Below are 24,021 nucleotides of genomic sequence, written 5' to 3'. Positions count from 1 at the left end.
GCTCACTATTTTACTCAGATGTATTTCCTCAGTTCTGGCACATGTCAGGTCACACATAGCAGAAGCCCCAAAGATGTTGAGTGCAGTTTCACACTCAGTGGTTAAACAATGGTAGCTGCACTGTATAAAGGTAACAAGCACTTTATGGATGCACCATGGCTAAGAATGCGTTACAGGAGGAGGCTCAGAGAGCCCCGAGCTCTTGACTCCAGTGGACTACTGAATAGGAACATACTGACTACTGAATAAGGAACATAGCACGTGGCACTTGTGAGTGCAAAGGATACTCATAGAGCCTCTATCAATAACCATCTTAGAAATGGGGTGTCTCCCACAGTCCAGGGCCTATGACAAACATGGGGGGCTGTGGTGAGTATTGTCCTTCATTAGTGACACCTTTGAGTGCCTGCCGGATGGGATGCCCACCCTCAGATGTGAGAGACTTGTCAGATCACAGGCTCTCATAAAAATGTTATGTAGCAATGGGTTTCACAGCTGCAATGAAGGTCCATAATTAGTTGACTTTGGGGCAGCATAAGGGATGCATCCCATCACAAGTCAGGTAGGAAGAAGGGTCCATGCAGGGGAAGGACTGGGCTGGTCTTTGGTGCTAGAGATGGGCAATGAGGCTCCGTTGGAGTCTACAAGGATTTGGGATCTAGGCTCAGTGGCTTGGGGGAAGCTGGACTGGGCTATGGTAGCGGAGCTTCCCTTTGCCCCACTTTGCAGGATATGTCTGGGGAAGGAGGATGAGTCACAGCAGCCAGTGGCAGCTCAGAAACATGTACCTAAGAGTTGTTTCCCTAAGTGTGGGGTAGCTTTGCGTGTCTTTGTGCTGCCCGATGGTGTAGAGCAAACTCTTGTCCAGATTCTTCCTTTTCTTCATTGTACTATAAATAACTTTAAAATTTTTTTTGAATTTGGGTCATACCTAGCAGCACCCAAGGGTTATTTCTGGCTCTGTGTTCAGAATTCATTCCTGGCAGGCTCGGGGGACCATATGGAATGCTGGTAATTGAACCACTGTCTGTCTTGGATCGGCAGAGTGCAGGGCAAAAACCCTACCACTGTACTATATCTCTGGCCCCTATAAATTACTTAATTTGAAGACCATCTGCTATGGGAGGGTCTCCCTCTTTAGATGATTTAGGCAGGAAGTTAGGGGAAGGGTAACAAGCATCTATTGCATAGTTGACATAGATGATCATAATATATTTGTTTCCAGGTAAGTGGGAGTGAAATGATTAAATAGAAAAAAAATAAAAGGAAAAATGGTAAAAAGTACTTTAACAAGAAAATTGTAAAAGTTATTGCATCTTGCAATGAGGTCATTAAGTCATTGTTAGAGGAAAAAAGGTAAAAAGTACTGTAACAGGGCCCGGAGAGATAGCACAGCAGCGTTTGCCTTGCAAGCAGCCGATCCAGGACCAAAGGTGGTTGGTTCGAATCCCGGTGTCCTATATGGTCCCCCGTGCCTGCCAGGAGCTATTTCTGAGCAGAGAGCCAGGAGTAACCCCTGAGCAATGCCGGGTGTGGCCCAAAAACAAAACAAAACAAAACAAAAAAAAGTACTGTAACAAGAAAATTGTAAAAATTATTGCATCTTGTAATGAGATTATTAAGTCATTGTAAGAAGGTTTTATAAGCTCTTGTTGCTAGTTGGCCATTCTGTTACTTTTGTTATTGAACAGTAGGTGGCTTCAGATACACATTGGGGACTAACTTGATGCATTCCTCCAGAGATGACAGTATTTAGAAAACTGCGGGCCAGAAATTCCAAGCACTATTGCTAATACTGTGGCTTTTGTGGAGCTTGTTTTTGACTGCCAAGCAGTCTGAAAGTATGAGAAGGTGAGGGCAGGGTGCATGCACTCACTCCAAAAATGACCTGGTGGTATCAACCCAAATACTGGCAAACCTGGAGTTTTGGTCAGATTGGTGTCTCTGCAGAGAGTCATGGTGAAGCAGAGCCATTGGTTAACCAGCTATTTATTGTGGGAGGTGGATAGAGCAGGCATGGCTTTGGCAGGGTGGGGACTTGGTCCCCCTTTTCCCCTCCAAGATTGCCATTTTCAGTTGTATGGCCTGTGTACCTGTGATTTTTCTTTCTTTCTTTTTTTTTTTCTCTCTTTGAGAGGGACAGGGAGGGAGAAAGAGGGAAAGAGAAAGAGAAAGGAATGACAGGGAGAGGAAGAGAGGGAGAAGGGGAGAGAGAGAGACGGAGGGAGAAAGAGAGAGGAAGAGAAGGATAGGGAGGGGGAGAGAGAGGGAGAGAAAGAGGGAGAGGAAGAGAGGGAAAGGAGAGAGAGGAAGCAAAGGAGAGAGAGGAAGCCCTGTGATTTTTTTTATGGCTTGGTTTACATCTCTTTTGAGAACAGAGTGAATCTAAGGGGTTGGCAGAATGAAGACATGAAGACTCATTTGTTGGCCTGATCCTTACTTCTCTCCTTGAGCATTTTGTCCCAGGGAGCATTCCCTGTGTTGTGGGGGACATGTGGAGCCCAACTTGGGGTCCCTCCTCCATAGACCACACACACTCCTGTCCCTTGAGCTGTTTCTCTGGTCCTCTCTCTTCTTCATCAGTAAGGGCCCCTTACCATGCTAGGTTTAAACTTGAAGAGGTGCATCCCCTTTTGTTAAACTGGTCTCTAGTCATGCTTGAAGGCCTGAACCACTCCCAGATGTAACTACTAAGGCCCATGGTGCAGGCCTGATGATTTCTAACCCAGTGATACCAGATGATTTATGCCTGGTTCTACTGAGAACTGCCAGGGTGTGTACTGAGGGTGCAACTCAAAGTCTTGAGCTTCAGCTTTTTGTTTGTTTGTTTTTTGGGCCTCACCCAGCAGTGCTCAGGGGTTACTCCTGGCTGTCTGCTCAGAAATAGCTCCTGGCAGGCACGGGAGACCATATGGGACACCGGGATTCGAACCAACCACCTTTGGTCCTGGATCGGCTGCTTGCAAGGCAAACACCGCTGTGCTATCTCTCCGGGCCCGAGCTTCAGCTTTTTAAGCCTCTTCCCTGTGCCCCATTTGAAGATGGTGGCCATGTGACTCAGTCCCCTGAACAGTAAGTGCAAGACAGGATGACCTCCTGGGGAAGGTCCATCTCCGCATCCAGATCAGGAGCAGGAGGAGTGAGACAACCGAGAGAAGACAGGACATTTGGGACATTTGATGGGCTTGGTGCTGTGGGTGGGGCCAATGTGCAAGCCCTCCTGAGGGGCCTTAATGCAGTTAGTTATTGGAAAGGCTGTGGAAAGTGCACAGGGGGCCCTGCCTTCCTCACCACTTCCTGGGAGAGCTGAGTTGAGGGGCCTATACATGAGGGGCCTTGGCAATTGTGAATTTTTGAAACTGCTCAGACTTCTAAGACCAGCAGCGTCAGAGAGAGAACAGGGTTTCATTAAAATGTTTACATGTTTACATTGGGTGCCAATGTAATAGCAATAGCAATGTAAGAACAATGGCAAACAGGGAGGGCATTTGCCTTATACATGGCCAACCCAGGTTCGATCCCCAGTATTCCATATGGTCCCCCAAGTCTGCTAGGAATGATTTCTGAGTGCAGAACCAGGAGTAACTCGAGTGCCACCAGGTATGATCCAAAACCCAAAATAAAACCCAGTTTACTTTGCCAACCCAATTCTATTACTGGGAACCTTTGGTTCTCTGAGTCACCCCTGAGCACAGAACCAGGAGCAGCCCTCAGCATTGCCAAGTGTGACTTCCCACCCTCTCAATCCAACACAAACTCACTAAATTGACAAAAGCAGCCCCTATGAGGGTGGGTATAGGCTGTGGGCCAGCCAGTCCTCTGCCCCCCACCCCCCTCAGGGATTCTGGGAGGCGCTGAGCACCAGATGCAGATTCATGCCTAATGTGGAGAGGCCAGCCGGAGAGATGAGATCTCTTGGCCCCTAGGGGGTTCTTTGTACCTTTAACCTCAGGGGACAGTTTCCATCTGAACTGTGTTCTTAGTGTGATCCCAGAGAATGATTTCATAAAACAGGAAAAGGTGACTTTGAGGGGGTAGAGCACATGCCCAGCAATTGGAAGACCTTGCGTAATCCTGGGGCATCTACATGCCGGCCTTCTGCCCCCAGCACTCCCACCTGTGACCCTTACCCAGAAAAGGTCACTTCGGTGCTGGAGATGCAGAAGGACAGAAGAGAAAGGTGCTTCTTGCTGTTTTGGGGGGTGGTTAGGGTAACTCTGAGGGCCCCCAGAGTTTCTGACCTAGTGTGCTTGGGGGGCCCTGGATTTGCTGTGGGGACCACTGAACTCATTCCCCTGGAGCCCCTCTCCCTCTGTTAGGGGTACAGGAGGGGAAAGATGGGGGAGGTGGAAGAGAGGCGTTTTAGTAACCAATGCGTGCATGTGAATGCATGTATGTGAGTACGTATTCGTGTGTGTGTGTGTGTGTGTGTGTGTGTGTGTGTGCACCAAACCTAAACCAAGCCTGAGTGAACTTGAGGGGCTGTGCCCCTATTCCCCCAGAGCTTGTGAGGCATAGGGGTACTCAGGGGAAAATATAGAATGCTGGGGATTGAAACTAGGTCAAGCCCCAGCAAAGCAAATACCCTCCCTACTGTGCTATCTCTCTGGCCCCTGCTGTTTGGGTTTTCTAAAATAACAGCCCCAGTCTTTCCCTCTGGGCCCATCTGGGGAATAGAATAGGGCAATTCTCAGTGAGGGGCTGGGGCGCTGGGTTTTCTGTGAGTATTTCTCCAGCGCCCAGCAGGATTCAACCTTGCCAGGGTTCCCCTAATGCCATCTGGTGGTCTCTGGGAAAGGAAAGGGAGACTTAATTGGCTGTGTGTGTGTGTGTGTGTGTGTGTGTGTGTGTGTGTGTGTGTGTGTGTGTAGATGAGCCCACTTGGAGTCAGAACAGGGCTATGACTCAGGCCCAGAGCATGGGGGGACTCTGAGATGTTCGGAGGATCCGTATCACAGAACTAGGACGAGAGCCTTGGAGCTTTGGTGATAGGCCAGGAGGCTCAAAGCAGAGACATGCCCTGTTTGTAGTTAACATGTTTACTAGGAATCAAAGGGCAGGGGGAGTGTCATCCTCTCCTCTAGGAGGGCGGAGACATCCTCAGGAGCAGAGGCATTTCATTTCAGGGTAGAGACAGCAGGACTTGGAGCTTCGGTCTGAACTAGGAAGGGGGTCTTAGGGATGGATGTGCCAGCAGCGTTAGGGTGTGATGCCCTTCAGGTAGTACACCCACTGCACGCCTGTCTCATTGCCTTCGCTCGGGGGGCACGACACGATGAGCTTGCTGGTGATCGGGGCCTTGCTGCTGGAGGGGTTGCCCTCGAAAGAGACAGCAATGTTGTTGATCTTCTTGGGCCGCATGAGCTCCATGGCGCGGATGGTGAAGGCGGGGTGCTCCACCGCAAAGGAGAAGGTGACAGCTTGGAAGAAGACGTTCTTGAAGGGGATGAGGATGTTGTAGCCCGCGCGGATGAGGAAGGGACCCTGGGGCTTGGGGGGCAGCGCTTTTCCGAAGAGAGGGATGATATACTCGCCGCCTATGAGCGAGGTCAGCTGCAGGAGGCCCTTGGTCTCCCCCAGGCGGCTGGGCTCGAAGTATACCTCCACGCTGACCTCCGTGCCTCCTTGGGCCCCCGGGGGTGCAATGATGACCTTTTCCACGTGGAAGTCCGGACAGTCGGTCTGAAAGGGAACAAGAGTTTGGAGGGGGGGGGGCTCACCCCAAGCACACTGGAGGGGCGCCCCAGCCACTCTGCTCCTAGATGCAGGGCCAGGAGAATGCGGGGGGTGGAAACTGCTTCCTGCTCTTCCTATTTGCAATCAGTGGCCCCAAAGACACAAGGCTGGGTTGGGTAGGCGGCCCTGGGCACCTGACTCTCTCTCTCTCTTCTTCCCTGCACACGGAGGATGCTGTGTCCCCATCGTCTAACAGGTGTCACCCACACCCACACACTTCACTGCCACATCAGCCTGTCTGGTTCTGTGAAAGATGCCCCCCTCTTTTTGGTTGCTCCTCCCCCTGTCCACTGTCTGGATCTCTGAGGCATCTGTAAGGGGCAGAGTCTCCCAAGCCCTCACCCATCACCATCTCATAAAGGCCCAGCTTCCTTTACCCTGTTTGGCTGGTGTGGGACTAAGAGATTGGTGTCTGTGGAAAGGGGCCTGGTGGTGAGGGTCCCCTTAGATTAGGACCATGGACATCATAGGAGTAAATTTTTGGGGAGGGCATATATCCATCAGTAGTCAGGGCATACTCTTGGCTCTATGCTCAGAGATCACTCCTAGTGGTGCTCAGTGTACTATATGGGGTGCTAGGGATAGAACCTGGAAAATGCCCTCCCTACTGCATGATCTGTTTGGTCCAGAGCACCATGCGTGGTCACATGGATTGGAGTTTCAGGTGGGTACACAGGTGTCTGTCCAGCCCACACTGCCAAGTCCAGCTGTAATGGAGGCAGGAAAGCACCTATTTACACTCTGGGCCTCCAAGCTTATTACCTGTATTGCTTATGGGCATGGGGCCTATTGTGGGTAGTGATACCTCCACCAGGCCTCGTTGTGATTCTGGAGGAACTGGCTGGTATTGGATGATGCTAGCAGGAGTTCCTGGTTCTGAGAGCATTGGCTCCCCTGCCACCAGCACCCATCCTGCTGTAAGATTATGTACCCTGCCTGTCCCATTCCTGTCCCATTCCTGGCCCACAACACTCACCCTGCAGTAGTATTCCGTCTTCTGCCGGGTGTAGTTGATGAACTTGGCAAAGATGCTCTGGCTGCTGCCCAAGACAACTTGGAAGTAGACGGGCTTCTCGGGCAGGGCAGGCAGGGCTTTCAGGCTGAGCTCATAGAAGTAGTAGCCCAGGTCATTGTTGTGTAGTGTTAGCTTCCCAAAGGACTCGCCAGCCTTTAAGGGCTGGAACTCGAAGGAGAACATGCTCTGGAAGAGAAGCCCAGGGTTGTGGGAATGGGGTGTTCCATCCTCAGCTTGTGCCCCCTCATTGTCTCCGTTCCAGGTGTTTTTACATCTGGGGTCTCTGAGAATAAGAAACCAAGTACTGGATCCTCTCTTGAGTCTGGTGCTGTCACCAAAGCCCAAAGGTCAGGCAGCCCTGCATCAGTTTGAGTCAATCACAAAATAGTCTCGGTTTCCATCTTCATGGTGAGCAGGTAGAGCAGGGTGCTTCACCACTGGGGGACCCCCAGCAAAACAAAAACGAAACCCTAAACTGGAGAATTTTTTGAAAACTGGACAATAGATGTTGGGTCATCAAGCCTGTACAAACTATTGAGCACTGAAATAGTATCAAATCTATTCTCTGACCACATAGTCATTTAAAAATTTATAGTGAGAAAAGTTCATAGATGCTTGGAAAGAAACAGTTTTCACAACCTACAAGTCAAAATAAAATCCCATTCATATGTGTATATATATATATACATATATATATATACTTGTATTTTGCATACATTGCAATGATTTTATAATTCATAATGGGGAAACAAAAATTCCCCATTTTTGGACAGAGAGACTTCCAAGAAGAAAACTGATTGCAGGGTCCTGGAGGATAGTTCAGCATGCCAGTGAAGGGAGGTCTGGGTTCAACCCCCAGACTACATGGTCCCTTTAAGTTGAGTCAAGAATAATGCCCAAGAACTGCTGGGTGTGGACACTATAAAAAAAAAGGAAATAAAAAAGAAAGAAAAAGGAAGGAAACAAAAGAGCTAGCAAATTTATTTTCTGCTTTTGGGCCACACCCAGCAGCAGGGGTTACTCCTGCCTCTGTGCTAAGAAATCCCCTGGCACCAGCGAGGTGGCGCTAGAGGTAAGGTGTCTGCCTTGCAAGTGCTAGCCAAGGATCAGGATCATGGTTCGATCCCCCGGTGTCCCATATGGTCCCCCCAACCCAGGGGCAATTTCTGAGTGCTTAGCCAGGAGTAACCCCTGAGCACCAAACGGGTGTGGCCCCCCCCCCAAAAAAATAAAAAAGAAATCCCCTGGTAGGCTTAGGGGACCATATGGAATGGCTGGATGGCAAGGATCAAATCCAGGTCAGTCATGTAAAAGGCAAATGCCCTATCACTATGCTGTGCCCTGGAGCTGGTGGTGAAGAAAGACTCTGAAGAGAGCTGAGGAGACAATCCAGGGACTAAAGAAGAGATTTTGCCAGAATTGGATTATGAGACTTTGGAGCAGAAAACGTGCCCATCGCCCACTTGCACAAAGTATTGGGTTCTGGGGCCCACTGGGCACCTCAGTCTGGGCACAGGACAGCAGGCATGCAAGCGTATGTCTGAGTGTGCTGGCTTGGCCGTGTTTTCCTTCATGCCTCAGATATTTTGTATTTCATCCTGAGAAGAAATAAGCAAACTATTTTCAAGTTGACCCAGGCCCCAAGTCAACATGAAGTGAAACCCCTTCTACTGGCATGAAACCCAACTTTGAGGTGCCTGGTAGGAAGATAGGTCTATCCCTGACTAGGATAGGGACTGTCCATCAGGGCCCTTACCTCAGAGTTGGCAGGCATGGTGAACTGGGTGGGCAGACTGATGTCGGGCAACCTGCAGTCCACGGAGAAGGTCACGGGGGTGGTCAGTGGGTTCTCCAACTTGATAGAGGCCGAGGTGCTCTGGCGAACGAGGCTTACCATCTCGATGGTTTTGATGACGCCTGATGGGATGGCCTTGAAGCTCACCGTGTAGAACAAGAACTCAGAGGTCTGCTCATTCCGGAAGATCACCTCGGGGGAGGAAAGCAGGCTATTTTTTTGGGGGGGGGTTTTGGGTCACACCGGGCAGTGCTCAGGGGTCACTCCTGGCTCTATGCTCAGAAATCGCTCCTGGCATGCTTCGGGGACCATATAGGATACTGGAATTTGAGCCACTGTCCTTCTGCATGCAAGGCAAATGTCCTACCTCCATGCTATCTCTTCGCCCCCCAGGAGTAGGATATTGTGAAGAACTAGCCCAGGGTTTTCCACAGTTTGTCTCAGAGGCCTGAATCAAGAGAGTGGGAGCCCTGTGCCCCAGTGTATCTGAATGGCACCTTCCCAAGTTCTTTTGGGTTAATAGATAAGCATTTGAGATACATTTTATTTCTACTACTGTCTTCTTGCTATATTTTTATTCTTTTTTTTTTTTTGGGCCACACCCGGCATTGCTCAGGGGTTACTCCTGGCTGTCTGCTCAGAAATAGCTCCTGGCAGGCACGGGGGACCATATGGGACACCGGGATTCGAACCAACCACCTTTGGTGCTGGATCAGCTGCTTGCAAGGCAAACGCCGCTGTGCTATCTCTCCTGGCCCATATTTTTATTCTTTTTTATTTTGCTTTTGGGCTGCATCCAGCAACACTCTGGGGTTAAATCTGGCTCTATACTGAGAAATTATCTCTGGAAGACTCGGGTACCATATAAAATGCTGGGGATTGAGCCTGGGTCAGCTATAGGTAAGGCAAATGCCCTCTCCTCTGTGCTATTGCTCTGGCTTCACATTATTTTTATTGTTTTATTAATTTCTTTTCTTTTTGTTTGTTTGCTTGTTTTCTGGATCACAGCTAGTGGTGCTAAGTGCTAATTCTGGCTCTGCACTCAGGTCACTCCTGGTGGCTTGGAGGTGAAATCCAAGTTGGCTGTGTATAAGGCAAGTATCCTATCAGTTATGCTTTCTCTCTGGCGTCTATAGTGCAATTTTTTTTTGGGGTCACACACAGTGACGCTCAGGAGTTACTCCTGGTTATGCACTCAGAAATCGCTCCTGGCTTCGCGGACCATATGCGACACTGGGGAATTGAACTGTGGTCCATCCTAGGCTAGCATGGGCAAGGCAGAAGCCTTAACGCTTGCGCCACCGCTCCGGCCCCAATATAGTGCAATTCTTTGAGTAACATGTCCCCACCCAGCTCCCAGAATTGTATATTCCTTGAGAACAAATCCTATTTTGGGACACTGAGGTGTGACTGGCAATAAGCACACTTTGTCTCCTATTTCCTCACTAAGAACGTACTGAACAAATGAATGAGAAGAAAAGCTCAAGGTAGAAAAACCCACTGCATGTGTGCAGAAGCCTGGCTCTAACATTCTTAGCTGTGTGTGTGTTGTGAGTTCAGCTGGGGGTTGGCCACTGTGTGAGTAGAGAATGGATCTCTGGGTGGCCTGATGGTCCGATGGCTTGGTCCTCAAGAGTTTTCATTGTTGTCTTGAAGGCTTGGCCTAGGCTTACAAGATGATCAGGTGGCCCTGCAGGCTGCACTCATCTGCAAGAGACTGGCACTCCTGAATGGGCACACAATAGTCAGCCCAATGGGACAAGGAGAAGCTGGCCATGGGAAGATGTCTTCACTCCAACACTAGGGTACCAACCTCGTGGCCCAACCACTGGCTTTCCAGTTACCTTTGCAGAGTACATTCCTTCCCTGTAGGAGTAGAAGTTCAACTTGTAGTCCTTCTTGGACCCAGACAGCACGTCAATGTAATCAAGGCCCTTGAGGGTGACACTGAGATCAGGCTTCTCTGGTTTTATCATTTCCACAATCACCCGGAATCTGAAAAAAATGAGATGTTGGCCTGAATCTGGCAGGGAGGGCAAAGGCTCTTCCTGCTAGGATGGTGTGGAAAGCTTGTGGCTATGGCCCGGAGGCTCACTTTGCCCCTAACTGCAGTGAGGATGCTTAGTTCCCTGCCACCTGCTCACTATGCCTAAAGTATCAGTTAAAAATTGTCACAGGTATGTATATATGTCCAGGGAGAATACTGTATACACAAGGAGCCAGTACTCCCCATGGCCTCAGATATCCCCTGAGGAATATTTGAGGGAACCCTGGACAATGGTAAGCTGCTCTCCCAGTTCACACTCTCAAGTGCTCTCCTGGGGCCTGGCAAGCTTCTGGGGATCTCCCACTGTGTGGAGTGGGAGAGGCTCTGATGGTTCCAGGTTGATCAAGACCACAAGACCACACCATGTGCAGAACCCACTTTGACTCACTGAGTCCCCCAACTTCCTTCAGGAGTATTAATAGGTGTGTGTGTGTGTGTGTGTGTGTGTGTGTGTGTCCTCCCTGAGGCTTCAGTCCCTCACCTCTGGGGCTTGTTGAGCCAGTTGTTGATGGGCAGGAGCTCCGTGTAGGGCGTCTTGCAGGGCACCTCGCGGTAGATATTAGCCACGGCCTTGGGCTGCTCCGAGACGCCGTGCAGGGAGTAGAGCCAACCAGTGCCATCCGGGAGGGGGAAGAAGACACTGCCCTGAGGGGAGACCTGTATTAGGATCCGTTCAGGTGTGGAGGTGCCATGGGACCAGTGGAGTGTCACAGACAAGCCTAATGCCAGGCAGCTCTGTAAACTGTGCGGAGGTCTGAGTCTGAGTGTGTGTATTTATGTATGAATGAATGAGTGACTGTAAATGTGTGTTATGTGTGTTTATGTGAGTCTGTGTATAAGTGAGATCTATGTAAATTGTGTGTGAGACTGTGTATGAATGACAGTGTGCGAGTGTCTCCCTCAGCATGAACAGAAGACTCTCCATGTATGTGCATCTTGGAACCGTGTGTAACGGGGCTGTCGTTAATGGGGGAGGATGATCACTTGGGATGCTCATTGAAACGTTGCCACTAGTATCTGAAGCTGGAGCTACACAGAAAATTGCTCAAACATGAACAGCTGAGGCTGAAGGAGGGTTGGGAGCGGAGAGGGATCCAAACAGCGCCTTTGGAAAAGTGGGTGGAAGACTGTTTCTATGCTCTTTCTTTGTTTTTATTACAGTCACAGTGATGTTCTTTGTGCCATTCAATTAAACACAAACAGCTGCTTAGTTACAGGCTGTTTCAGAACCAAGTGCCTGGCTCTGAGAGAATCTCCTTGAATGAAGCAGGGATGTAAGAAGCAGCTATATGTGGGTTAATGGGTGTGATTTCCTGTGGCTCAGGTGTGTTTGTGGGGTCTGCTCTGTGCTCCCCAGCTATCTCCTTACTTCTTTCTGCAATTCCACCCTTGGAGCATGCAAGGAGTCCAAGGTGCATGACCTTACCTGATGTTTGCGGTTTTCCACGTTCATGGTGCGAGGTCTGTAGGTAATCTCATAGGGCTTATTTTGCTGATGGGGCTCCAGGGTGATGAATTCGGGCCCCTCCCAGTGCTCACCCTCAAAGATGGGGTGCAGGTTCCAGGTCTGGTTGGTTCGGTTGGAAAGCATGATGGTCTGCGTGTGCTTGGAGCGCACCTGGCAGGTGAAATTCACCACCTGGAAGAGAATGGTAGTGGCTGACAGTCAACTCACATGAGCCAAGTTCAGGGCATGGGCTGGAGACACAGGTATGGGGACAGCCCTGGTCCATTTCAGCCATCTGGCTGGTGGCAGGTGGTATTGAGTTAAACCTGGCAGTGTGCAGGGGTTAGTCTTGGCTCTTTACTCTGCAGTGACCTCTGGCATTGGGGGAGAGCCCAGTGTCTGGGATCAAACTGTGTAGGACCAGGGAAGAGTCTGTACTATCTCTCTGGACCTAAACTAGAAGATTTTTTAAAGGCCAGAAAACCGGTGATATCCTTAAGAGTTAAGTGCATTTCGAGAAATGGAATAAGCTAAGGACCAGCTCCTGACTGGCAGCCTCCAGTGCCAAGACCCAGAGAAAGAGACAAAAAACATCAGCACGTGACAAGGGCAGGTAGTATCCTGGAAACTATGTGAAGGAAGTGTTTGGAGTTGGGGGGACTTGTTCAAGGAGTGTTAGATGCTATTGAAAGATCAAGTAAGAAGACAAAAAAAAAAAAAAAAAGAAAGATCAAGTAAGATGAAAGGCAATGTGTGTGGGGTGAATTTAACAATAGTGAGTAGTATGGCCTTAGCAAGAAGAGAGTTAACTAGATTAATAGCTAAGAATAAAGTTTAGATGGCGCTAAAGGTAAGGTGCCTGCCTTGCCTGCGCTAGCCTTGGACGGACTGCGGTTCGATCCCCCGGTGTCCCATATGGTCCCCCAAGCCAGGAGCAACTTCTGAGCACATAGCCAGGAGTAACCCCTGAGCATTACCGGGTGTGGCCCAAAAACCAAAAAAAAAAAAAAAAAAAAGAATAAAGTTTAGAATAGATCTATTTATGTATGAGATATTGGTTTTTTTGGGCCACACCTGGCAGCACTCAGGTCTTACTCCTGGCTCTGCCCTTAGAAATCAATCATTCTTGGGAAGCTCAAGGGATCATACGGGATGCTGGGAATCAAACATGGGTTGATCACATTCAAGGAAAATGTCCTACCCTCTGCTATCACTCTGGCCCCAGAGCTATTGGTTTTTATGATAAAAGTGCAAAAGCAATTCAGTGGAGAAATAATATTTTTTCCCCAATAAATAGTGCTGGAACTATTGGATCTTCACACATAAAAAGCAAATAAATTTTTGCCTTTGGGGCCGGAGCAATAGCACAGCGGTAGAACATTTGCCTTGCATGAAGCAAGTGGTACTCAGAGTTTACTCCTGGCTATTCCTGGGGCCGAGAGATAGCTTAGAGGTAAGTCGTTTGTTTGCCTTTCATGCAAAAGGACATTGGTTCGAATCCCTGGCATCCCATATGGTCCCCCTAGCCTGCCAGGAACAATTTCTGAGCATAGAGCCAGAAGTAATCCCTAAGTGCTGCTCCAGCCCCTAAGTGACCCAAAACAAAACAAAACAAAACAAAACAACAAAAAAAAGAAGAATTATTCCTGTCGAGCTTGGGGGACCACATGAGGTACCAGGGATGAAACCTGGATCCATACAGGCTTGCAAGGCAAACACATTATTGGCTGTACTATCACTCCAACACATGTCTTCCATGTGTGAACACCATGGTTTGATCCCTGGCATTGTATCAACAACAATCACAAAAAAAAAAAAAAAGGTAAACATATCTATCTAGCCATTCCATTCCTAGGTATTTACTCAAGACAATGAAAACATGTTTTTTCCAAAACATATTAGTTGTGCTCACAGCATTCTGTCCAGTACTATTTGCATCACATTTAAAACATTAAAACAATTTTGGACTAAACTCAGCTATAATCAGGGTTTACTCCTGGCTCTACATTCAAGGATCATTCCTGTTGGTGGTCAGGGATCATATGGGGGTGCTGGGGATCAAACTGTACTTTATTTATAAGCAAGGACAATGCCTTAACTCCTGTACTATTTTTCATAGCCTTTGTATCACATTTGAACAAAATCAAACTAATAAAATTAAAAGGAGGGAGATCAGGTGTCACTTTATCAGAAGCAATTGTTGCTGGAAATACAATCAACTAGCAGGCTTGTTAGGGTGCTGGGCAAGTAGGATTCGAACCACAAAAGAAGGAAAGGAATTCATACTTTCCTCACTTTGCTAAGAACAAGGTTCTGTCAAGTTAGAGAGATCAGTGCTAATTTTGCTGAAAGGTCATGGTCACAGAAGAGTGAGATGGAATGAATAAAATGAGTAAGGGAAAGTTGTAATTTCTGCAGTGGGGACAGTATGAGCAAAGGCCCTGTGGAGAAGGTTTGGGTATTCCAGGTGGCTCTGAGGGCTGGACAGAATCTCTTGTTTGTCAAGTCTAGTAAAGACCACAGCAGGGCCCTGCTCCAACCCCAGCAGCACCCACTGACCTCTTTGGCTGAAGGTGGCCCCACGCATGTTCCAGTCAGGGTCAGGCTGAGAGGACTGGAGCCCTGGATGGTGCAGAGCAGCTGCTTGCAGATATTCTCCTTGCCCACCTCGGTGGGGTGGTAGGTCACTTCGAAAGAAACATCCGTGCCTGCAGTGATGTAGCCTTCTTCTGGGCTGATGGAGAAGTGGGGCTCAAATTTCTTCACATCCCATTTAAACCTTTTCAAAGTCAAAACGAAAGTGGGGAAAAGGTCTATGAATATCTCTGGTCTGCAGTACTGGAGATGCATACAATACATCTCCTGCAGTACAGGAGATGGCTAGGCTTTCAGCCGGGAGCTTCATCTGTGTGCATTCCCTTGGTCCAGGGAGGAGAAAAATCTCCAGGCAACATGGATGGGTGGGGTCAGGGGCCAACTCCTGGGTAAGCTGAGTCAGCTCCTATCCAGAAGCAGGGCCAGAGCCTGTGTTGTATGTGCCAAGGGACCTGAGGCAGGGGAAACTGAGGCAGGAACTTGCTAAGATGGGATGGGCAAGTGGCTCCGCTTTGTGAAACCAGCGGGAGACCCAGGTCCAAAGGGTGTGCTGGATTGCAGCATCGGGGGCAGGGAAGGGGTGCATCTCTGCTCACTTGGCACCCAGATCGCCTGTGTTCTGCATGAGGATGCGTCGTGAGGCCTGTGTCTGACACACGACGGACCCAAAAGACAGATGGTCCTGTTCCAGGCAGATCTCCAGGGCTTGACAGCAGCCGCTGAGCAGGAAGAGGGGGCGCAGGAGTCCCAGACACTCCATGAACACCTCCTCTGAAAAGGGAGGGATGCGCTTCTTTGGGGCAAAGGTGACTTCCAGCTTCTCTACTTCCTTGGGCTTCAGGGTGATGTTGTAGAAGGGGATCAGTGTGATGACCTGGGCAAAGAGGAAAAAAGACGGGATGAGGCAGAGCTGAGTTAGTATTCCTCTGCGGCTGCTCCTGAGACATGGCCTGTGACTCCCTTTTTGGAGGGATCTGGTGCATGGCTTGTCTCTGTCCAGTCCAAACTGGACAAACCAACCAGCAGGTTTTCTAGGAGCCACCTGACCTGGCTCTCTGCACTGCTCTGGTGAAGAGGAGATTTCAGGCTCCTTGCCCAGGCAGAGCTAGCCATGGGCATTTGCAAAAGTGCCCTGTGTGGGCTGCAGAGAACTCAGATGGTTCCATGCAGGAGGCCCTTTATAGGTCCTCTCCTCCCTCCCAGCACTGCCCAGAGGAGCCTGCAAGTATGAGCTAGATTGAAGCCCATGAGTATCGCTTGATGTGGCTCCAAACAAAAAAGAAAAAGGGAAGCAAAAAATGTTTACTTAACTTTTTTTTTTTGGGGGGGGCATACCTGGCATTATTCAGGGCTTAATTCTGGCTTTGAACTCAGAAATCACTCCTGGTAGACTCTGGGAACCATATGGGATGCCGGAGATGGAACCCTACCCATTTGTAGGCCACACCTGGCAGTGTTCAGGGCTTACTCCTGCCTCTATACTCAGGAATCTCTTCTTGTGGGCTGTGGGGGAACCATATGGGGTGCCAGGGATGGAAACCAGCTAAGAGACAAAAGTGTTGAGGGGACTTATGGCTTGTAAAGTCTGAGAAGTGCCCGGTTCATATAGGTGTTCTCTTCCTCTTGGGCCCCCATAAATATCAAATCAAAAGCAACTTTCAGGAAACATCACTTGTTTGGGGCAGAGCAGAGACACCTCAACCTTCCATCCAGTGACAAGTAGCTCAGGGACAGGGTCTGAGGAGCTGCAGCAGGAAAGTGATGGTGATGTTTTCTTATCGAATCCAGATGGTTGCAGCCCCAAGAGGGTTCCCAGAGGGCCTGGCATTTGATCTCAAGAGGTCCAGTTGGTTGGGAGCCCAGAAAGTGAGGTCTGTAACTCAGAGGAGGACCTTGGCAGGGTCAAGTGGGGAGACACCCTTTGGAGCTGTTATAGCTTTGAATAGCCTCACTTTCTGAAGGCCACAGCCCCACATGGGCCACCCTGGCAGCTTAATGACACCGCTTTTTGGAAGGGGCCTCTTTCATCCCACCCTCCCTCTGCTGTGATTCTATTCCTGCAGCCTCACACAGCACTGTCTCTGGTTTCTTAATTCAGACGATGAAGCTCCAGCTACTGCTCTGGCAGGAGCTCAGTGGCAGCACCCTGGGGTGCTCTTAGCATGATGCTGCCCACGCAAGGACTGCAGCATGGTGAGGAGAGGAGATGATGTTGATGACAGGGCTGCTCACACCTACCTTGGGCTCCTGGAGCTCGGGACTGGAGAAGAGCAAGGAGTGGTTGAAGGTAATAGGGGCCAGGCTGCTGTTGAGGAGGCATACCGTCTTCTTCACCACCTGGCCTGGCTGGACTGCACCCAGCTTCACTACCTTGCTGCGAGGCTCCACGACTATGATCTGTGGATCACAGATCAGAGAGGAGGAGCCCATTTGTGAGTGAGTGGGGAACAGACCCCAGGGCCCAGCTAGACAGGGGAATTCAGTGACAGTTAGTAGAAGGATGGGGCTGGATGGATCTGAGCAGGGGGTTCAGGGTGGACTTGGGTGTGGGGAACCCCTGACTTCTGTTGGAGAAGCTGATTTGGGAAGGATGGGGTCTAGGGATCTAGTCTTAGGTGAGTAGGAAGGAGGGGCAAGGGAGACCCTGACTCTCTAGAGAGGCCTTGGGAGAGGGCCAAGAGCAAGCTTGGGAGCAGGAGAGGGTGCTGCCAGGTTCAAGGGCAGCTGCTAAGGCTTCATCTGAAGTGATGGTGGGCAAAGGGGGTTGGGAAGGTTGAGAGTGGGAGGAGGCCTCCCCGATTATCTCCACAAGTGTCTCCCCTCAGCTCAGTTCTGGGCATCCCTAACTGTAGTCTCCCCTTACTCAGTTCCACCACCCCTCTGTCTCATCTGTTAGGTCACGTCCTGTCTTTACCCAGAACAAGGCATTCCCCCAACTTCCTTTTTCCTTTTCACCTATATCTTTGATATATAAAAGTCTACCTGGATCTCACTTGACCCTCCTCTGCCCGGCTAAGTTTGTACTGGAGAATAAAGAGGTTTCAGTTTGGCTTGGCACGTTGGGCGAGACCACAAGTTATTATATAGGCCACACACATGTGGTGGATAGGGCATGAATAAAGTTGATGCTTCCTGATGCCTGTCTCTGGATGAGTCTGATTCTGCCGTTCACCTAAACCTGGGACCCGCCAGCTGAATGGGGGTTGCGGAGCCACGTGGCCTGGGATGGCAGAGAAAGATCCCTCCATCCATCCATCCATCCATCTCTATCCACCACCATAGCTAATTATTTAATGCAACACTTTTCACCTATATCTTTGATATGTAAAAGTCTACCTGGATCTCACTTGACCCTCCTCTGCTCGGTTAAGTTTGTACTGGAGAATAAAGAGGTTTCAGTTTGGCTTGGCGCGTTGGGCGAGACCACAAGGCGAGAAGCCACTGACTCTCCTAACTGGTTTGATTTATTCATTTTTTTGTTTGGGGCCACACCCAGCAGTGTTAAGGGGTTATTACTGATTTTGTACTCAGAAAAAACTCCTGGCAGACTTGGGGGACCATATGGGATGTTGGTGATCAAACCCAGGTCTTTCCTGGGTCAGCCAGGTGCAAGGCAAATACCCTACCATTGTGCTATTGCTCCTGCTCCATGTTTATTAATTCTTTGTGGCTGCTTTGCTTCACACTCATTCACCTGGGTTGGAAATATGGTGAATGGGTTGATTTTACCCACCTTCAGCTCTGTCCCGCTCCCTTTGATCTCCACCAGCTGCTGGGAAAGCCCGTTGATCTCGAAGGGGACGAGCTCTCGGTAAGCAATGCTGTCCCGGGGGTAGAAGACTATGGGCACCTCCAGTGTCTTCCCTGGCTTGATCACATCCCTGTGGAAGTTCACCTCGAGGTGGCTGGTGTTGGTGTACAGGCAATCAATGCTGCAGGAAAGTGGGAGAAGGTTCTATGCTCTGAAGGACCAGCTGGCAGAAAGACAGGTAGACAGATGGATGGATAGACAAACTTCCTGTATCTCTGAGGGCTCTGAGGCGTTCCCTGCTATGCTGGCTGTGAGCACATAATTTAAGTGCAAGAAGGAGCTCAGTGATGCCTCACTCTATGGGGCACTCCCCAGACCTTGAACTTGAGTATGGACTCTGCACCATTCCCACTTGCCCACATTTGACTCTTATCTCAGGAGAAAGCAGTGCAGGGTCAAGTTTGCTGCCATGAGGCAGAAGCATTTCCTGAAGTAGCATGGGTAAAAGGGTGTGTTCTGCTTTGGCTCAAGCACTAACCAACCAGGTGAGGGGGCAAAGTTACTCAGCCCACCATTGTAGTCTCTGGTTCTGTGTGTAGAACATGATGATGGTGAGAACTGTTAGGCTGTTGGGAAGAGTAAATGAGATTCAAAGACTAACACAGTCATTAGGCTCCAGAAGACATGGTTCATAGAGGAGTTGTTGTTGTTGTTGTTGTTGTTATTATTATTACTAATTGCTCAACTAGGACTCTTCAGAGATCAGGTGCTTCTGTTGTGTATGTAAACATTTCCATGGGATTATTAATGTTACTGATCCTACCCTGATCTGTGATTGTACCCTATCCTAGGGTGTGACCTGACATTCTGCTCCCACCCTAGGGTGGTACCTGATTCTCATGTATAAAAGCAAGGGTCTGTGGAAGGTAAGGGCTTTTTTCCTGGGGCTGATTCTGGGTCCTTTGGCTTCATTCTTATACACAGAATAAAGCTGTTTTCTTCAGAAGCCTGACTGCCTGTTAGCTTTATACCCGCCGCATTCACCTCAGAACTGCCGACTGAACAGGGAGGCAGATGCATGGTCTGAGCTGGAGGAGAAAGACCTCATCCTCCATCCCTCCATCAGTCAACCTCATCAAGGGCTGTATTGCAACATGCTTCCTCCTTGCCATGTGCAGAAAGTCAGATTCCTGTTGGATCTTTTTACCTCTTGTAGTTTTACTTTATTCTTTTTTGTTTGTTTTTGGTCCACATCCAGTTATGCTCATGGGTTATTCCTGGCTATGCGCTCAGAAATCACTCCTGGTTTGGGAAACCATATGGGACACTGGGGGATTGAACCATGGTCCATCCTAGGCTAGAGCAGGCAAGGCAGATGCCTTACTGCTTGCTCCACTGCTCTGGCCCAACTTTACTTTTATTTTTAAAAATAAGTTCTTTAGGGGCTAGAGAGATAGCACAGCGGTAGGGCGTTTGCCGTGCATGTAGCCGACCCAGGACGGACCCAGATTCAATTTCCAGTATCCTATATGGTCCCCTGAGCCTTCCAGGAGTGATTTCTGAGTGCAGAGCCAGGAGTAACCCCTGAGCACTGCCAGGTATGACCCCCTCCCCCTCCAAATTCTTTAATTGATTCACTGTGAAAAACAGTTACAAAGTTGTTCATGATTGAACAAAGTCGTTCATGATTGTTTCAGTCATGGAATGTCCAACACCCAACCCTTCACCACCTGCTGGATCTTAAACCCCTAGGAGTCCTACAAGATGGGGACACTAGCAGAAAGAGTTTTATATGTGTGCCCGTGGTCTCAGAGTGAGCAAGAGCTGGTACTGTACTTTCTGGCATATAAGATTACTGGGCGTATAAGATGACCCCCTATTTTTCCTGTTAAAATATAGGGCTTGGGCTATATTATATTCGCCATATATGACTACCTCTCTTTTAAGGCACACCAAATTAAAATTAGAAAATGTAAGAGAAAAAGAGTAGAACCCTCCAAGTTTAACAGTATACGTTTAATATAGCTAGACTTTGGAGTGCCAACAATCATTTTACACTTGTCATTTGTAGTGAGTGACGTGATTTTTTAAATTGTGATCTACATTGAGAGCAGGGAGAAGGGGCTCCTTTAAGAGCAGCTGGCTGGGGTGCAGTGATTAATAGGACAGCTAGTGGGAGACAGAGTGCCTCCACTGTGTCCCATAAAAGCTGAATTAGGACACACAGAGGACTGAGTGATGATGCCTGGCAGCTGGATGGGACGTGGTGGTAAGAGGTGGCCGAAGTAAGTTTCAGCATGCTGTATACTGGTGTATAAGATGACCCCCAACTTTTAAGAAGTTTTTTATGGGTTAAAAAGTCATCTTATGGGGCCGGGCGGTGGCGCTGGAGGTAAGGTGCCTGCCTTGCCTGCGCTAGCCTAGGACGGACCGCGGTTCGATCCCCCGGCGTCCCATATGGTCCCCCAAGAAGCCAGGAGCAACTTCTGAGCGCATAGCCAGGAGTAACCCCTGAGCGTCACAGGGTGTGGCCCAAAAAAAACCAAAAAAAAAAAAAAAGTCATCTTATATGCCGGAAAATACGGCACTTTAATCCAGACCTAAGTTATCTAAAACAGTACCCACTAGCATATGCAACAAGTAATGATTCAATCAAAAGTAAGTGAAAAAAATACAAACATGAGTTCCTTGGTTGTACTAGACGTTTTTCTGGTGTCCCAGAGCCCCACATAGCTGTATGATGCTCTGTTGGGCCAGTGCAGCTAAATGACATTTTTAACACAGAGGAAAAAACTAGAAGCTTTTTTTGGGAGATGTGTGGGGTCACTCCTGGGGGTTTCTGTGCTGCTAGTGATTGAACTTGAGGCTCCTGTATGCAAAACCTGCACATCAGGTTGTTGAACACTACCCTGATCTTCATTGAGAGCATTTGGATGGGGAAAACAGATCTCTGATCTAGCCTATGAACATTCTATTACATTAGGCTGGAACATTCCACGCAAGGATGGTGCAGAGACCATGTTTAAGCTCAGGACAGACCTACCATCTCATTGTAAGATTGCCAGCCCAACAAATTCACTTTTAACTAACCAAACCTTAGTGCCCACCATATATTACAGGGAGAATAGACTGCTAACCTCTCACTGGATCATTTGGGGGTATATTTAATGGGTAGCTTGTGTCTGGTCATCATATTAGTGATGGTGCAGGGTTACATTCAGGATTCATGCCCACCTGTGTTGGGCTTGTCCCTGTTTTCTGTGATGGCAGAATTTTCACCTGTGTGGAATCTCTAGGACTAACAAAGAGTCACAGAACTATCTGGAATTCTGGGGGAGTATGCTTACCTCATTGAGTTTTCTTCTTTGTTGGTAATGAACAGGCTTTGTTTATAGGGGGGCATGCCAGCTTGGTAGATGAAGCAGGTGCCAAAGTTGTAGCTGGTGAAGGAGAATTGCACGGCAGGGGTCACAGCACTACCTATAATGCTACACACAAATGTTGGCCCATGGCTGATCTGTGGGGAGGGAAGAGGGAAGGTGTGTGAGTAAAAGGAGGAGAGAGCCAGAGAGGATGGACACAAAGATGATGTGGTCTTCACACACAAGGGGATACAATGCAGATGCAGGAAGAGAAGATATCTTGCCTTTTGTGAGTACAGGGATGCAGTCAAAGTGACACAAACCCAAATGAGAAACATGAATATTGAATGATTTTGCTCAGTGCGACATGGAGAAGCCAAGCAAGGCAACACACTGAACTAACGAGACTCAGACCACAGAACTGAGGTTACCAGACAGGGAAAAGGGCCCGTTGCATCATCCCCACTGTCCTATCTTCATGCTCACTGACACTTTCCTTCACTCTGAGTCTATTAAAGTAGTTGATGTTAGGTTTCTCTCAGGCCTCTGAGTTTTCTTGGAGGATGATTTCCATTGCTCATTCCCCTCCCTGTATGTGCCAGGGTTTATGGTTTTTAAAATGGAATTTTGAGATTAACACATCATACTTTGTAGCAACTGACAGGTGGATCCTCCACTTCCATGTCTGGTTCAGTGTCACTCGGTGTGCTTTAGTGATATTTTCTGGGAAAGCCAGTCATTAGCTGTTGAAGCCACTGCTGACGATAAAGGATTTGTGTTTTCAAAGGTTGTCTGCCATTATTTTAAATAAATACTCCAAGGGTTTGAATAAAGGCTTCAAGGGTTCTTGTTAGCTTTGGTTAATTGTAGGAATTAAAAAAAATTTTTTTGGGGTTACACCCGGCAGCGCTCAGGCATTACTCCTGGCTCTATGCTCAGAAATCGCTCCTGTCAGGCTTGGGGGAACCATATGGGTTGCCTGGATTTGAACCACCATCCTTCTGCATGCAAGGCAAATGCCTTACTCCATGCTCTCTCTCTGGCCCCTAAAAATTATTTTTATTAGTAAAGACACCACAGTGTTCTTGTGGTAAAAGAAGTTTTTGCAAGTTTTTTTTTTTTTATCATTCTGGCTAACATTGTGATTCCTTAGTTTTTTAATTCATTACTAATTTATTTTGGAAAATGTATATATTCTCTCTCCATTTTCTCTCTATTTCTCCAATCTAACTCCCTCCAGTCCATCTCTTTTATTAAAAAATGATTACAGGATATCCTAGTCCATGCATTATCTGCTGGCTTTTTTTTTTTGTTTTTGTTTTTGGGCCACACCGGCGGTGCTCAGGGGCTACTCCTGGCTGTCTGCTCAGAAATAGCTCCTGGCAGGCACGGAGGACCATATGGGACACCGGAATTCGAACCAACCACCTTTGGTCCTGGATCGGCTGCTTGCAAGGCAAATGCCGCTGTGCTATCTCTCAGGGCCCATATCTGCTGCTTTTTTTTTTTTGTTTTTTTGTTTTTTGGGCCACACCCGGCGGTGCTCAGGGGTTACTCCTGGCTGTCTGCTCAGAAATAGCTCCTGGCAGGCTCGGGGACCATATGGGACACCGGGATTTGAACCAACCACCTTTGGTCCTGGATCGGCTGCTTGCAAGGCAAACACCGCTGTGCTATCTCTCCGTCTGCTGCTTTTTAACTAAGACTTACTATCAGACCCATCAACAATGGATGAGGCCTTTATGATATTTTCAATTTTTATTTTGTGATGTTGGGGCCACACTCAACAGTGCTCAAGGGCTATTCTCACCATTCTAGGATAAGACAGAACTGTGATTGTCTGCGTTCAAACAAGTCACCATTAATTCTCATCCCCATACATGAGGCCTTCATAGGAGAGACTTTGGGACCTCCCCCAGCACCAACCTTTCTTGGAGGTTCAGGCATGGGCTGAAAGGAATGTACAAGATGATGTGTGCTGGAGGGGCAATTTCTGTATCCACCTATGTTAACTGTCAGATAAAGGTCTCACCTTGAATTTGAGTTCCAAGCCCTTGAGAACACACTTCTTGGTGGGCTGGAAGAGCAGGGATGCATGTGCAGTCTGGCCTGCATCCACATTGCTCTCTATAGGGGAAAACTCCAAGTACTGCAGCAGAATTTTTGAGCCACTTAGCTCTGCCTGGAAGCTGAAGCTAAACTTGCCCATGTTGATAAAAGTGAATTCATACTGGACACATTCATTTACCTCCACCTGAGAGACCAAGAAGAAA

The 24,021-nt window shown here is 48.5% G+C and overlaps 1 protein-coding gene across 1 annotated transcript in view; it reads right to left on the bottom strand.

Annotated features, from left to right (window-relative positions):
• Positions 1-5,092: 5,092 nt before the first annotated feature.
• Positions 5,093-24,021, bottom strand: part of HYDIN (HYDIN axonemal central pair apparatus protein) — a 263,378-nt gene continuing 244,449 nt past the window's right edge. The window contains 12 exon segments of the mRNA XM_049786325.1: positions 5,093-5,682; positions 6,713-6,937; positions 8,508-8,738; positions 10,391-10,541; positions 11,075-11,238; positions 12,020-12,232; positions 14,600-14,819; positions 15,232-15,509; positions 16,874-17,032; positions 18,369-18,567; positions 21,734-21,903; positions 23,781-24,002. Coding sequence (XP_049642282.1) covers positions 5,200-5,682; positions 6,713-6,937; positions 8,508-8,738; positions 10,391-10,541; positions 11,075-11,238; positions 12,020-12,232; positions 14,600-14,819; positions 15,232-15,509; positions 16,874-17,032; positions 18,369-18,567; positions 21,734-21,903; positions 23,781-24,002 — 2,715 coding nt within the window. The 3' untranslated portion in view covers positions 5,093-5,199.

Source organism: Suncus etruscus, chromosome 14 (assembly GCF_024139225.1).
Source record: "Suncus etruscus isolate mSunEtr1 chromosome 14, mSunEtr1.pri.cur, whole genome shotgun sequence".
NCBI lineage: Eukaryota > Metazoa > Chordata > Mammalia > Eulipotyphla > Soricidae > Suncus > Suncus etruscus.
This window is presented reverse-complemented; position numbering and strand designations above follow the sequence as displayed.